This window comes from Trichosurus vulpecula, chromosome 1, assembly GCF_011100635.1.
Source record: "Trichosurus vulpecula isolate mTriVul1 chromosome 1, mTriVul1.pri, whole genome shotgun sequence".
Classification (NCBI taxonomy): domain Eukaryota; kingdom Metazoa; phylum Chordata; class Mammalia; order Diprotodontia; family Phalangeridae; genus Trichosurus; species Trichosurus vulpecula.
This window is the reverse complement of record NC_050573.1, coordinates 66,996,099-67,012,425: the sequence shown is the minus strand read 5'-3', so window position 1 is coordinate 67,012,425 and position 16,327 is coordinate 66,996,099. Positions and strand designations below refer to the sequence as shown.

At 38.0% G+C, this 16,327-nt stretch overlaps 1 protein-coding gene across 1 annotated transcript in view; it reads left to right on the top strand.

The window, feature by feature from the left end:
- MAU2 (MAU2 sister chromatid cohesion factor) overlaps positions 1-16,327 on the top strand; it is an 81,776-nt gene that overhangs the window by 52,403 nt on the left and 13,046 nt on the right. Inside the window, exons 13-16 of the mRNA XM_036764668.1 lie at positions 201-284; positions 5,112-5,161; positions 6,095-6,172; positions 10,579-10,690. Of these exons, the coding sequence (XP_036620563.1) occupies positions 201-284; positions 5,112-5,161; positions 6,095-6,172; positions 10,579-10,690 (324 nt within the window). The remainder of the gene's footprint in view (positions 1-200; positions 285-5,111; positions 5,162-6,094; positions 6,173-10,578; positions 10,691-16,327) is intronic.

Sequence of the window (16,327 nt, the reverse complement as noted above, 5' to 3'; positions counted from 1 at the left end):
CCTGTGTGGAGAGTCTCGTATACTTTGTGATACAGAACTACATAGGCACTTTGACAATTATTATCTACATTGTTATTATTGCCTTACTGTTACACTCACTGGTCCAGAAAGCTTGGAATGTATATCTAACAAATGAGAATGTGTATTCTGTGGTGTTACTTCTATTTTTACTATTGTTCATTTGTCGTTTCCTGTTATAGCTTACCACTCATCAGGAGTTGTGGGCATTTATCGTGACAAACCTCGCCAGTGTATACATCCGAGAAGGCAATAGACACCAAGAGGTAGGTGACATGCCTCTGTCTTCAATTATCTTTCTATAACTTAATAGTGTAATAATGGGGTAGTGTTCTAGTATAGTAAAAAAAAAAAAAAAAGCAGAAGCTTATAGATTTAGGGCTACAGAGAACTTTAGAGATCATCAGACAGGAGTTCTTAACCTAGGGTCCATTAACTTGTTTTTCTCTTATATTTTCATAACTGTATTTCAGTATAATTGACTTCCTTTGAAATCTTTTGTATATTATTTTTATATTTAAAAACATTCTGAGAAGGTGTCATCAGGTTGACAAAATGTTCCAAAAAAAGATTAAGAACCCCTGATCTATAGCAACATTCTCATTTTACTGATGAGGAAATTGAAATCCAGAGAGGCGGTGACTTACCCAAAATCCCAGAAGTAGTAAATGGCAAGACTTGAAGTCAGAAGACCTGAATTTGAGTCCTACTGCTGTTTTTAATGGCTGTGGGGCATTGGACAATTGTCAGAATTCAAGTTACCATTGAACTATTAATTATTTCACTTTTGGTCACTCAGTAAATATTCAGTCAGCCCTAGTAGATGTCAGGCACTGTCCTAAAAATTGAGGGTTAAAAAAAGGCAAAAAACAGTTCCAGGGAGAGACAACAAGCAAGCAAATATACACAAACAAGATATATACAGAACAAAAAAGGAAATAATAAGGGGAAGGTACTAGAATTAAGAGGGGTTAGGAAAGGCTTCCCCTAAAAGGCTTTCTAAGTTGGGACTTGAAGGAAGCCAAGGAAACCAAGAAGTAGAGATGAGGATAGAGAGTATTCCAGGCTTGGGGGAAAGGCAGAGAAAATATTTGAAGCCAAGTAATGGAGTATCTTTTTCATGAAACACATGGAACACAAAGGAGATATCCCATCTCTAGGTTCCAGGCTTTTCCTTGGCTATCCACAGTGCTTATAATGTTCTTCCTCCTCCAGTTTAGAATCCATCCAACTGTACTATTGACTCGTGTCCCTTCAGTATTTCCACAAGAGTAGCTAAAAAAATTTTATCAAATACTTTGTTAAAAGCTAGCTTAAAAAGATATAAAGCTCAGTTCTGGAGAGAGAGCTAACATACTGGATGACAATTATTACTTAACGGTATTAATAATGTTAAATTGAATCTGGTACAATTAAATTTAATATGGATAAATGGAAATATCAGTCTCAGAATTGGAGTTGGAAGGGACCTTAGAGGCCATATAATTTAAGCTATACCTGAATAAGGATTCTCCTTACACCAGTACTGTCAAACTCAAATAGAAATGGATCCCTTCTGGCAGAGATTGACTTAGAAAACCACAAATTAATATTATCTGTGTTGTGTTGTATTTTTGCTTATTTTGTTAAACATTTCCCAGGTACATTTTAATCTGATTCTTGGATTTGGGGCTGCTTGCCATATATTCAACACATAGTCATCTAGCCTTTGTTGGAAGACCTCAGGGTAGTTCATTTGACTTTGGGATAGCTCTAATTTTGTGGAAGTTTTACCTTACTTACATTAAGTCTAAATTTCTTCTCTGCAACTTCTATCCATTTTTCCTAGTTCTCTCTATTGGGGCCAACCAGAATGAGTCTAATCCTATTTTCATGAATTCGAAGTCAAGACAATTATTCTTTCTTTTCCTCAGGTTAAACATTTATAGTTCATTCAATTAGTCTTTTTTGTAACTTAACATGTTTTCATAACATATTATAACACATGACCTCTCCTTGGTATTTCCTTTACATGTCTTTTTAAATTCAAATTGGTTGATGAAGTTTCTCTGCATTCACATAGGCAAGTTTATCCTTTTCCTCTTCACTAGAATTCTTCCTTCTTTGTGTCTTGTCTCTCTTTGGTTGACTTTCCCCTAGAAAATTTTAGGCCATCAAATTCTATGAATCCGTTCTCTGAACCAGTTGAAATCTGCTCACCTAAAACCTAGGCTAAAAAAACAACCTAGGCTCTATGTCAGATTCTGCCCAGCTTTTCTCTTTTCTCTATCATAAATCCCAAGATAGAGAAGTCACTTCTTACAGAATCCCCGTCATTCCCTCTCCAGCAACCAGTTCTTTTTATTTGGATCTTATCAGATCCAAAATAGCAGTTTCCCTAGCTGGTTCCTTTACCTTTTAGGGATGAAATTATCATTAAGCTAAGTCACAGAATTGTTAGGTGTTACACTGGCAGAGGAATAGTGATCCGTCTCAACATCCAAATACCTGAAATCCTCCATAACAACTGTATCATGTTACCGTTCCAAGATTGTTACCTATTTCCTAAATTCTTCATTCATGTCCTCTTTCTGTGGTTTTCTGTAGTATACTCTAATCTTAATATTGCTTCTGCTTACATGCCCATGGATTTTCAACCAGATAACTCTCCACCATGCTTGCTTCTTTCTCTCCCTCATTTTCCTCATGTATCTTCTTAATATACAAGGACATTTCTTCCCAGTCCCTCTTTTGCCTATCCTGTTCTTTTTGAAAAAGGTCAAAGTTATTTTCTCTCTCTAAGCCTCAGTTCCTTCATGTTTAAAATAGAAATAGTGCTCTCTGCCTTAGCTCCCTTCTAGGGTAGTTGTGAGAACCCATACAAGATAGTGGTTGTGAAAGTACTTCAGTGAAGCACATGAATGTTGATTATTGTTCCCTATTGCAAACATATCACTTTATGCAGTAAATATATTTCCTCAGTTATGTTTAAATTGAATATAAAAATCAAATCAGATTTAGTCGATGACTTAATTTAAATACTTTTGAGAGTCTGAGGTATAATAATATTGACCTAGATGATACAGGGGTTGCAAAGATGCATATATTATGGTTCTTTTCCTAAAGAATTTTAGAAGCTACTTGGGAAAATAAGATATAAGAGTAAGCCCTATACAAGGCTTTACATGATTATGTATTAGGTGAGGTGCATTGACCAAAACTGTCAGCACACAAGTTTGGAGAAGAGAAAGATCACAGTGGGTGAGAGTAGTCAGGCAAAACTCCATGAAAGAGACCCTTGGAGGTTCTTTCTTTGCAACAGCAAAGAGTATTCCAGTTACTGACTTTGGAATCAGAAGGTCAAAGTATCCATGACCACAGAAATTACCTCTCTGAGCGTCTTCTTCCTCATCTTGAAAAATAGAAATAATCTTACCTGCCTTGCCAATTGTCAGCATTGTGAGGAAAGCTCTTTGGAAATTCTAAAGCACTCTAGAAGTAGTAAGTACTATTATTACTGGAGGAGTAGGACGAGCCAGAGGGCCAAATATTCCTCGAATGGGCAGGGGTGAAGAGGCTGCCCAGGTTAGCCAGGGGAGATAGGAACAGATTGTTTAGAGCCCAGTAATGAGAAGCATTGTAAACCAGGCTTTGAATGCCAAGAGTTTGAACTTTATCCTATAGATAATAGGGAACCATTGAACTTATTTCTGTATAAGAGTAACATGACATTTTTAAGACAAAGGCAAACTGGTGTAGTGAATAAAAAGCTGGCATTAGAGTTAGGAAGACTTGAGTTCAAGTCCTGCTCCTGACACACACTAGCTGTGTTACCCTGGACAAATCACTTAACCTTTCAGTGCCCCAAGCAACTTTTTAAGATGATAAACTGCAGAGCAAGTTCCCAATTGAATTGGTAGAAGGAATTCCTCACCAGGAGTTCTGTCCATTGATGAAATCATGAATCTAGTAAAAAATGAAAATCTTTGTAATACCTTCTCTTTCTAATTGTTCATTGTTTTGCAGATCCTCACATTTGAACTTATATTTCTTATCCCTTATGTCCTAACATCCTCTACCTCTTTATCAGAAATGGTAGTGAGGTAGCTATAGACATACTTCTTTGTACCAGGGGAAAGAATTACTTGTTTAGTAAAAGCTTTATTGACAGAATCACATAAAACAAAGTTTCTTCCTTGGATTTTTGAAATTTCTTAATTATCAAAACACATTGCTATAAAAATGACTTAAAAATTAATAGTACCATAGAAAGTCACAATTTTAAAAATACTTTCATTTACCATACCAGTATTCATTGAAGGCCTCTCTGTGCAGTATTCTAGGCCACACTTTCTGAGAAATACAAAGATAAAAAAGGCATAGTGCCTACCTTCCAGAAATTTATAATACAGTGGTAGAATAAGACACCTACACAAATAACTACAATAGAGGGGAAATATGAAAATTCAAAGAGATAAAGTTGATAAGTTGAAAGGCAGGAGAGATTATTTCTGGCAAGGTCAAGTGGACTGTGTGAGGGAAGGATTTCTAGAGGAGGTAGAATTTAATTCAACTGGGCCTTGAAGAATAAGTGGAAATTGCTAGGAAGGCATTTTATAGGAAGGATGTATAACCCGAGAATTTATATCCATTATTTCCATATCCATATTCTTAAAGAGGATCAGTTAAGTAGCTTATGCTCTGGGAAGTTCATGTTATTACTCCTAGACCAAAAGGAATAAATACATTCACAACCTTAGGCTGTCCTTTGCATGTAATAAATTCTGATTATTATTGAAATTGTATTCTGAAGATGTGATTGCCAGGACAATAGACTGACTATAAAGAAGACAACATAAATAACTGCTTAGCCTGTGGTCCAGCATGACCACAGACCTTGTTGCTTGGCCAGACCCTATTTGCATCCCATATCTTTCATTAGATTATTTGGTTATTTAGAGTCATAAGCAGCCATGGACTTCTGTCATGATAGTACCACACTGTCAACCATACTCCGAAAATCCAGGCATCCCTTGGGAGGGTGTAGTACATGTAGGGCCACAATGGAAACTGCTGCTGTACATTTTAATGATGTTTCTGATTTTCACTTCTAGTTGTACAATTTATTGGAAAGAATAAATCCAGACCACAACTTTCCTGTAAGGTAATAATTCTAGATACAAATTGAATGAGTCAAGGGCTTTTTTATAACATGCTTTTGAGGCACGCAATCAAACACATAAACGACCCTAGACATGTTGAATTGATTTCAAAGTAGTTTAGCAGAGTGAATGTTTCATTTTCTTGTAAATGCAACTGTAGTTTTTTTCTAGTTGCTAGCACACAAAAAGTACTGTTTGGGAAAAGATTGTTGCAAGAGTTGAAGGAAAAAACCATCTTTTGGTGAATTTTACAATAAACCACCTTGCCATAGAAGTGTGAGAGGGACTTGCTATTTATTTTCAAATTTGCTCTGCATAAAAAAATTCAGTTTAATTCAATGGATTAAAAGCACCTTCTGTGTTTGCAGCTATGTGTTTATATGGGGGGGGGGCGGGGTTGAAAGTTTAAATAAGACACTGTCCCCATACTTATGAAACTAATGGGGAATGTAACCCTCAATTCGATACAGGTTTATAGTAGCTGATTCGGGTTTCTAATACCTGATAAATACACAACAGGTGGAAAATTGTGACAACTAAGAAGGAAAAGATGATTTCTAAATGAGGGAATCAAGGATGGCTTGATGTAAGAAGTAGCAATTGAGCTGAGCCTTGAAATAGAGGTAGGAATATGGTTAGAAGAGCAGAGAACATTGCATTTCCCAGAAACAGCATGAAAACAATACGCTGATAAGACGGATGAGGGTACAAATGGAATGTGGTCAGTTAGTCCCGCTTGGTTGATTATATTTAAGGAGGGAAGTGTTGGGAAATAACCCTGGAATGGTAAAGAGATACCAGATTATGGAGGGCCTTGAATGCCTAAAAAAAATTTATACTTTGAGGAAAAGAAACACAACCATTCACTATTATCCTATTTTTATTTTCATGTGTTCTGTTTGAAAACTGAGTTAAATTTTTTGCTTTCCCTACAGTTCTCACTGCCTGAGGGCTGCTGCTTTCTACATCCGAGGACTCTTCTCTTTCTTTCAGGGAAGATACAATGAAGCAAAGTGAGTATGAGATTATTTCTATCTCCAAAGGACTCTTTTGAAGATAATGTGGAGCAGAAATTGGAATCCCAGAAATCTGAGTCTCTGTCGAATAGAACCAAATAACTGTTTCCTCAAGAGCTCAACCTTGATTAAAATAAAAAGGGATAGATAAATGCTCCACTTTCCTTTAACATTCACCTTTTCCCTGATAATTGTCTAAAATGTCTCTCAGGTGGTGTACTTTTTGTAAAAGGAATTTGGCGGTTTCTAAAAAAAAAAAATAAAATCATAGAATCTTGGAACTAGAAGGGCCCTTAGACATAATTTAATAAAAATGTCCTCCATTCCTGAAGCAAGAACACCCAATAAGTTGTCTTCCACCCTTTGCTTGATTATTTCCAGTGCCAGGAGGCTCATTATCTCCCACGTTATTCAACAAACCTTTATTTTAAGTATCAGGTGCCAGGTGCTATGCTAAACACTGAGGCTACAAAGACAAAAGTGAAATAAATAGTCTCTTTCATCATGGAGCTTACATTATAGTGGGGGAAGTGGCGTGTACATTTATAGATGTACACAAGGCTTATATACAGCAAAAAGAAGAGAACCTTGGATGGAAATGTACTAGCAGCTAGAGAGACCAGGACAGACCTCCAGCAGAATGTGGCATTAGAGCTAAATCTTGAAGGAATCCATAGATTCCAGGAGGGGAGGTAGAGGTGAGAAGAGAGAGCATTTCAGTAATAGGAGACAACAAATGCAAAGGTACATGTGAGGAACCTCAGGTAGACCCATATGACTAAACTGTACAGTGCACAAAGAGGAACTGATATGGGAGATTGACATGTTTAGATTTCATCACTCAACTGAAACTGCTAACTCCAAAATGACTAGGGACTTCTTAATTTCTTAATATGATGGTCCTTTCTCAGTCATCTTGACCTTTCTGCTATGCTTGACACTGCTGACCTCCTGGCACTTTGGGTGTCTTCTCCTATCTGTCTGACTGTTTTTTCTCAATTTTCTTTTGCTGGTTTATCATCCATATTGTGTTACCTATCTGTGGCTGTGCCCCAAAGCACAGAGTCCCTAGGCCCCCTTCTCTCTTTATACTTTCTCTCTTTTGGTAAACTCATCAGCTCCCTTGGATTAAATTAGCATCTCTGTATAGATAATTCCCAAATCAATACATCCAGTTCCAGCCTCTCCCCTGAGATTCAGTCCCACATCTCCAGCTGCCTTTGGACATTTCAAAGTGGCTGTCCTGGAAACATCTCAAATTGATCATGTTGAAAACAGAAATCATTACCTTTCCTCAAAATCTATGCTATTTCTGTTGCTCTGGTCACCTGTGTTTGTCACCATGGCATTATCCTTGATTCTTTACTCTCCCTTACCCCATGAATCCAATCAAATTTTGCTGTTTCTACCTCCACAACTGTCTTTCACATCTGATCCATTCTTTCTACTCACATAGCCACCACCTTAGTTCAGGCTCTTATCACCTCTTGCTTTGAACTATTTCAATAGCCTCTTAATTGGTCTTCTTCCCTCAATCTTCTCTATACTACAGTTCATCTTTAACACACAGCTGCCAAAGTGACTCCTGCATTGAGGATCTGACCACGTCACTCCCCCAATCATATACTCCAGTGGCTTCCTATTGTCTCTTAGATGAAATAGTAACTCTACTCTTCAGCTTTTAAAGCCCTTCACAGCCTAGACCCACCTTTCTTTTTGGCCTCATGCACAAATCCTCTTGACACACTCTGAAATCCAGCCAACCCTGACCATGTTTCTCTTCCTCACGCAGAGCACTCCATCTCTCATCTCTGTGTTATTGTGCTTGCTGGCTGTCTCCCTGTTCTTCAAATGTACTTCCTCCTCACCTCCACCTCACAGAATTACTCTCTTCAAGAAGCAATTCAAGGACACCTTCTTCATAAAGCCTTTCCTAGTTCCTCTTCCCACACCACCCCCAACTACTACTTTATGTTTATTCCCTTTGTATATATTCTGTGTGCACTTTTACATGTGCTTATTGTCTCTTCTGACAGAATATGTGCTCCTTGAGAAAAGTGATTGTTTTAGTCTTTATTGTCTAGTATATAATGCCTGAAATATAGGCACTTAGTAAATACTAGTGGATTAATTAATTGAAGAAGACTGCAGAAATTTGAAGAGACCAAGTTGTGAAGATGTTCAAATGGCAAACAGGAATTTATATTTGATCTTAGAGATTATAGGGTAGTACTGGAATTTATGTAGTAGGGGAGTGGTATGAGCAGACCTGCATTTTAGGAAAATAACTTTGTCAACTGTGAGGAGAATGGAGAGAGCGGTAAAGCAAGGAGATCAAATTCAGAGGCTACTGAAGTGGTGGCTGTGTGAATGGGGAGGAGACATATGTAAGAAATATTATAAGGATAGGAACAAGACTTGGCAGCTGATTAGATATATGAGTTGAGCAAGTACAGAGAAGAGGTTAAAGTTAATATTTCAAAACTAGGCGACTATGGCTGTGCATGCCCTCAGTAATAATAGGGAAGTTGGAAAGAAAGGTAAATGAGTTTGGATCTAGATAAAATGAGTTATGTTTTGGACAGGTTGGATTTAAGGTGCCTACAGGATATCCAATTCTAAATGTCTGCTGGGCATTTAGTCTTTTCTATTATTGAACAGCTCTGATTATTAAGAGCTTCTTCTTTAGATTGGTCCTAATCTCCTCCTTCCAAAATATAGTCCTTCAGATGTTCAAAGATCATTCGTATCCCCCTTCCAAGATCCTCCCAGTGCATTTATCAAGTTAATAATAATTGTTTACCTCTTTTGTGGGCATAGCAACATAGCAGATAGTATGGGGAGATAGAAATAAAAGTTATCATATTATTAAATTTGCATAGAATATTTCAAGGCTCAGACAGCTTAAGAGTTTGAGTTACTGCTTAGCCAGTAATTCACCTTTTAACTTTAACCAAGGGACTTGGCCTCTCCAATCCTCAATTTCCTAGTTTTTTAATTGGGAATGATAATTCCTGTGCCACCTGCTTCATAATGTTGTTATAAGGATATGAGCTAATGAACAAAAAGGCTTTATAACTGAAGCGCTGTATAAATATTCTCTACAGTTTTTACTCACTAATTGGGACTCGAGACCTGGACTCCTTATTTCCATTCCACAGCTCATTCTTTTCTTTGTAGGAGCTAACAGTCCATTGGAGGAGTTGGAGGTGTTAGGGAAAGGGTCAGCAGGAACATAAAGCAAACAGAAAGGAAAAGAAATAGGTCTCATTTACATTTCATCCAGGCTGCTTGGATAACTGGGGTAACCAGAAGGCTATCAAGATGCTAAGTCTTTGATTTTTGTCTTACTTGAGCAAAGGGGGATCATTTCAGAGCAATGATCTGTACAAAGACTAGGATTAGAAAACAGACCAAAGCAGATTTGTCACTTGTAATAGATATTAAGTTGTTTGACTGGCATAGACTGATCTAGATTACTAGAGTAAATGTACAACAGTCTAAGACAGCAGGAGTTTATTGGAAGTGCTTTTGAGGGGGTTCTTCTGAAGGCAGGTATATAACGTAGAGCAAAGAGCCCTGGAATTGGTGCCAAAGGCCCTAGGTTTGACCCTGCTGTTAGGAGCTGTGCAATCTTGAGGAAGTTATTTAATATCTCTGAGCTCCAGCTTCCTCACCTATCAGCAAAAAATAATAATACTTTTACTAACATATAATAGATTTTTGCTCTATGCTATAGAGCTTTAAACTGGAGCACTCTAACTATGGAAAGGAAGATTTTTTGATGTTGGTAGCTCACTAGTGCTAGAGGGGTTAAAGTAGAGGTCTGGTCTGGGAACATCTATTGGGGACATTGTAAAAGCTATTGTTGCATTAGGTGAGAAATTATACTAGATGACTTAACCTCATCCCACAGAGTGCCAGACCTGGAGTCAAGAAGTCCTGAGTTCATATCTAGCCTCAGTTACTGTGTGACCTTGGGCAAGTCACTTGACTTGTTTGCCTCTATTTCCTCATCTGTAAAATGGGGATAATAGCACCTACTTTGTAGGGTTGTTGAGAGGATCAAATAAGGTAATAATTGTAAAGCATTTAGCACAATCCCTGGCACATAAGTGCTATATAAATGTTAACTATTATTACCTATTGTCATTACCTCCTGCTCTTAGCAAAAAGAAAACTACAGTTTTCTGTTTCTGTATGTCATCAAGACTGGCAAATGGATATAATTTATAATTGACATCTTTACCTTACTTAATTTGTCAATGGTAATATAATTGTAGGTCAAAGTTAATCTTGCCTTTGGTTTTGGTTTACAATGATTTTAGGCCCATTTTTCTATTTTCTCCATAAGGATGTATTTTAAGATGGTTTTCTCTTTTCTCCTATTTTTGCTTTTGTAGGCGATTTTTACGAGAAACCCTGAAAATGTCAAATGCAGAAGATTTGAACCGGTTAACAGCCTGTTCCCTTGTCCTCCTGGGCCATATATTCTATGTATTAGGGAATCATCGGGTGAGTGTTAGTCATTATACTCTCATTTTTAAATGGAATTCACAGAATATTAACGGTTTGAAGGGACTTTAGAGATGAGCCATTTTGCTGCTTCCTTTTGCTGATAGTACAACCCATTCCAGTATTGTATAGCTCTGATTGTTAGGAATATTTCACTTATATTGAGCTAAAACCTGTTTCATCATAACTTCAATTCTTTGGTCCTGTAGGCTGATCCCTTCTCCGCATGACAGCCCTTCTGACATGACTTTAAAATAGTGATCATGTTACATTCATAGTTCCTTCAATTAGATCCTACCTTTTAAAAATTATCACAATTACTTTACTTGTTTTAGTGTCAGTAATTCTCTTGAGATGCTATGCATTTATGAATCACAAAATATCACTTGATTCTAAAGATACAAAATTTCAGTGCCAAAGGGCATTAGAGAGATGTGTGGTGATCATAAATAGGCTGGAGCATACTACCAAAGATGAACTGACATGTAGGAGGTGGCATAAGAGATCTCATTCAAGAAGTATATAATTGGAAATATATGTGAGGCAAGCATATAGCAAGAAAGAAAAGCATAACAGAGAGTCTGAGTGCTGCATTGGTGTCCATGTAACAGAACAAGGCTTTCAGCATATTCAGTGGCCTCCCTATGAAGGTTACATGGGAAGGACATGGAAGAGAGTTACTCCAGATGAGAAGACATGGATGGATTGCTATCAGTATCACTAGAGAGAGTACCTACATCCTTTAGATCATTAATCCATTGATGTATAAGTATAGCTAGAACTTTGGGTGTTTGTGAATGCATGTTAGCTTTTTAAGCTTTTGCTTTTAAGTTTTGCTCTTACATGAGACAAATTCCTGAAAAAATTATTTTGCCTGTAAGGTTTCCCCTGCTTGTCTTATTCTAAAACTTAAACCTTAAAGATATCTTAAAAAAAAATGTTTTTTGTTATAGGCTAGAATACTTCCTCTTGGTAATTTTCCAAGCTAAAACTGGGATTGGGGAAAGGAGAATTCATTTATACATTTAGGGTTACATTTATAAGACCATTAGATGAGCATCAAATTGAAGGAAGGGAGAGAGAAAGAGGGAGGAAGGAGGGAAGGAAAGGACATACATCAAATGGAAGGAAGGATTTATTAAGCACCTACTGTGTGCTAGGAACCACACTAAGAGCTTTACAAATATTGCCTTTTAATCTTATTAAGAGTAGTATTCTCTATTATTGTCTCAATATTGTCTATTAATATATTACTAATTAATGTTATCTAGTAATTTACAAAAATTAGCGTATGGCATATGAGCTGATTTTCCTGGCACCTGATCAAGCCACCATCACCACATCAGCCCACTCTTATTATAAGAGTTGCTGCCCACTGTTACCCTGGTGCTTTCAGGAGTTGATATATACAGTAGCCTACCACCTAGCCCTCATGAGTTTCATCACATAGACACCCTTACCCTGCTCAAAAGACTCAATTCAGTCCCACCCGGAATATATCAGAAGAATGAGCATTGCCAGCTTTGACCCAAACTTCTGAAAGGTTAATGATCTCTGCTTCATTTCAAGGATCTGTGATTTATTCAGTACAGCATCCTTTAACCTCTAGTAGACAGCCATCATGAGTTAGTTAGAATAAAAAATTTAAATCACTTGGTGGCTAACTTTTGGTAATGAATCTCTTGATATTTAGCTTCATCTTTGGGCAGCAGCCATATATAGTCTTGTCATCAGGTCTGTACTCAAAGCCTTTTCCATTTGGGTAGGATCTGTGAGAGCATCACTCCACTGACACAGCCTTTAAGAACTCTGGACATCTATACATCATGGTAAGAAATGGGAGTAGAATTTTAGTGGAAGGATCTCTGCTGTATTCCTATCAAAGCCACTTGTTACTGTACAAAGGAAGACAGTTGGGTTGTGGCAGTAGGTCTGAGGACTGTGCCAGTCCCTCTCCTATACACTAAGACTGCCGACACTCAGAAACAACACTACTGAGCTCATATTGTTAGGTGAGCCCATTATCAGATGTCATCACATTTGTAAAGTACTGAGCCCAGTGTTTGGCACATAGTAGGTGCTTGATAACTGCTTATTCCCATCCCTACCCTTATCCTTTTCCCCTGCCCCTATTCTACTGCTGTTACAGAGTTAATTAGCTTGGAAGAAGAGAAGGATAATAACCAAAGTGATATCAGGATAGTCAGGTCAAAGCATTGTGGCTTTGAGGTAGGGGAGCCTATTGTTTGAGTGGCTTTTACTGTGTGTCTTCTGTGTTCCTCTGTTGTATGGGTCCTTAGATAAGTCCTATATCATCAATAGCTGTGTCTTTGATTGTAGTTTCTGAGCCTTCACCTACATACTCAGGTGTGCCAGTGTTAGAGATTACAGAACTTGGACACCACTCCACAGGTGTTGGATTAGAGTAGTCTTCCATGGAATCTATCTCAAAAGTTTCAATCAGATAATAAGCATATAAGTGCCTACTGTGTACCAGGCATTGTACTAGGTCTTAGGGACACAGAGAATAAAAGCAAAGCAGTCTGTTAGGGCTAGCTGGTGGCACAGTGGATGGAGCACTGATCCAGGAGTCAAGAAGACCCAAGTTCCAGTGCAGCCTCAGACACTTACTAGTTGTGTGACCCTGAGCAAGTCACTTAACCGCTGTCTGCCTCAGTTTCCTCAACTGTAAAATGGGAGTCATAATAACATCCCACCTTCCAAGGTGCTTGTGAGGATCAAATGAGTTAACATTTGTAAAAGCACTTAGCACAGCGCCTGGCAAATAGTAAGCATTTAATAAATGTTTATTTTCTTCCTTCTTAAGCTTGCATTTTCTCAGGATAAACAACATGTATACATATAAGTGCCACATATATACAAAGTTATTAAACATAAAATAATTTTGGAAAGAGGTACTGGCCATCGAGGAGGATCAAGAAAAGTCTTTTATAGTAGGTAGCACAAGCCATGCTTTGAAAGAAGCTGAAGATTCTAAGAAGCAGATGTGAGGAGGGATTACATTCCAGACATGGAAGACAGCCTATGCACAGGGCATAGAGACAGGGGATGGAACATTGTATCTGAAGAACAGCAAGTAAGCCGGTTGGACTAGAACATAGAGTGAAATAAGGAAAGTGAATAATGTGTATTAAGCTTGGAAAGATATGCTGGAGCCACATTGTGAAGGATTTTAAATGACAAATAAGAGAGTTTTTATTTTATTCTATAGCCTTTTTAAGTCCATGAGTGACATAGGCAGATTTGTGCTTTAGGGATGTCACTTTGGTTGCTATATGGAGAATGCATTAGAGAAGGGAGAGACTTGCTGCAGGAAGACAAATTAGGAGACTATTTCAGTAATCCAGAGGAGCCTTGATGAGGGCCTGTGATTAGAGAGAAGGGGAAAGATTGAAGAAATGATATAGAGGTAGAATTGACAAGACTTGGCAATTGATTGGATATGGGTAGGTGGGGGAATGAATAGTCATGAATAATCATAGTAAAACGGTAGATAATAATAATAGCACCCACCTCCCAAGGTTATTGTAAGGACCAAATGAGATAATTATAAAGTGCTTAGCATAGTGCCTGGCACATAATAAGTGCTATATGTTAGCTGTTATTAGTAAGAACTTACATTTGGATTGTAGTGCCCAGAACTGTATTCGTTAATTGACATTAAATCTAGTGGGAGTCTGAAAATGATGTATGTTGAAGGGGCTTATCTCTTCAGACCCCTAATGAGTTGTAATATGAAAGTGGAATTAAACTTGTTTTGCCGATAAAAGGGAAACATGTTTTGCTTGATTGAAGGGAAAATTAGGACCAACGTATAGAAATTAGAGATGCAGATTTTAGCTCAATATAAGGAAAGACTTCCTAATAATTAGAGCTATCCAAAAGGAGAAAAAGCTGTTTCATGAGATAATAATTGCTTCATTATTGGAAGAGCTTAAACCAAAAGCTGGATGATTCAGTTCAATAAACATTTATTATGTCTGCATGCAGAGCACTCTGCTAGGGAATACAGAGACAAAGAGGAAAGAGTTCCTGCCCTCAATGAACTTATATTTTCCTGAGAGGAATCAAAAAATTTATATAAATAAATGTAGTAGAAAGAAAATTGAGATAGGAGAAAGAACACGAAGGGAATCAGGAAAGGCTCCATGGAGGATCAGACACTTGAATTAAGGCCTAAAGGAAGGCAAGGATTTTGAGAAGCAAAAATGAAGAAAAAGTGCATCCTAGGCATGGGGAATAGTTTGTGCAAATGTTTGGGTTCTCAGAGTGGCTAATATTCCAACAGGAGCTAGCAAGATGTCCCTTACCCTCTTCCTCTTTTATATGAACTGTGATTTTCATTCTCAGATATTTTTCCTCCTACATTCAACCCTTTGCCCCCTGTTGCTACAGTTAGTGACTATCTGGAAGGAGCTATAAGCCACCCCGGCCAACTTGAGCCCAGTGGCCAAAACTGAGTGTAAATGGAGCCAAATGACATCAGCCCTTGAATTTAGATCTGTTATCCCATAACTTCTGCATTAGCAGACCTTCTTAACACCCAGAATATTAGGCACCAGTATCATTAGTTAAGTAGTGAAATCAGTGGTCTACCAGCTTCACTTAGCCTTATTACTCCCTGCATTGTTCAAGATAGATTTGGCTCATGGTTGCAGTAGTACCACGGCCAGCGTCTAATAGACAGGTGTGAGCACAGGGCCAAAGAAAGAACATAGGATCCTGGAGTTTGTAAAGGACATCCACCAATTCTGTCCCACCAAGTCATGGCTTTGAACATTTGTGAGGAGAGGAATAATGACTGAGCTCACAATGGAGTCCAGAATGGGCATGGCCTCTCTGGTTCATGACCAACCGACACATTGGGATGAGGAACATAGTTGCCACCAGGGTAAAAACTTTGAAGAGAAAGGTTGAATAACCTCCTTTATGCCTCTTGTATTTTTCCTTCTGAATTTGTACCAGCCTCTTGGTTTGGCTCTCCTGCAAGCAGTTTTCCTGCTGGATTTTGGCACTATGAAGAAACTCTGGTACCAATACAGCTTGACCTTTTGGATTACCTTATATTTTCCTGAGAAGAATCAAAAATATTATATAAATAAGTATAGTAGAAAGGAGAATTGATTGGATATGGGCAGGGGGGGAATGAATAGTCACGGGTAATCATAGTAAAATGGTAGATGATAATAATAATAGCATAGGATAGAAATACAGAGTATGCCTATAATTGTCTCTGTAGCCATTAATATGTGTTCAGTATACCAGAACCTAAGATTTAGCAGAATCATGTATTTAACTTATTTTGAAAGACTAGAAAGTAGAAACCAATTGGTTGGCCCTACTTTTCCTAGCAAAGGATTGCCCATTCCTTGCTTACTTACCCTAATTACTACCATATGTTAGCCTTTACGTAGGCAGAATGCAGCACAGACCTTTTTCTTCCCTGCCGTCCCCTGCCTCCTATGCCAAACATATCCCAAATCCTTCGGCTGCTGGACTTCATACAGCTAGCTATAAGGAAGCATAAAATAAGTATGCTTCCAAAGCCCCTGAGCTGTGCAGCCATTGCTTAATTGGCCACAGCCTTTCTTTGATGGACTTGCCAGGCTATGAGAT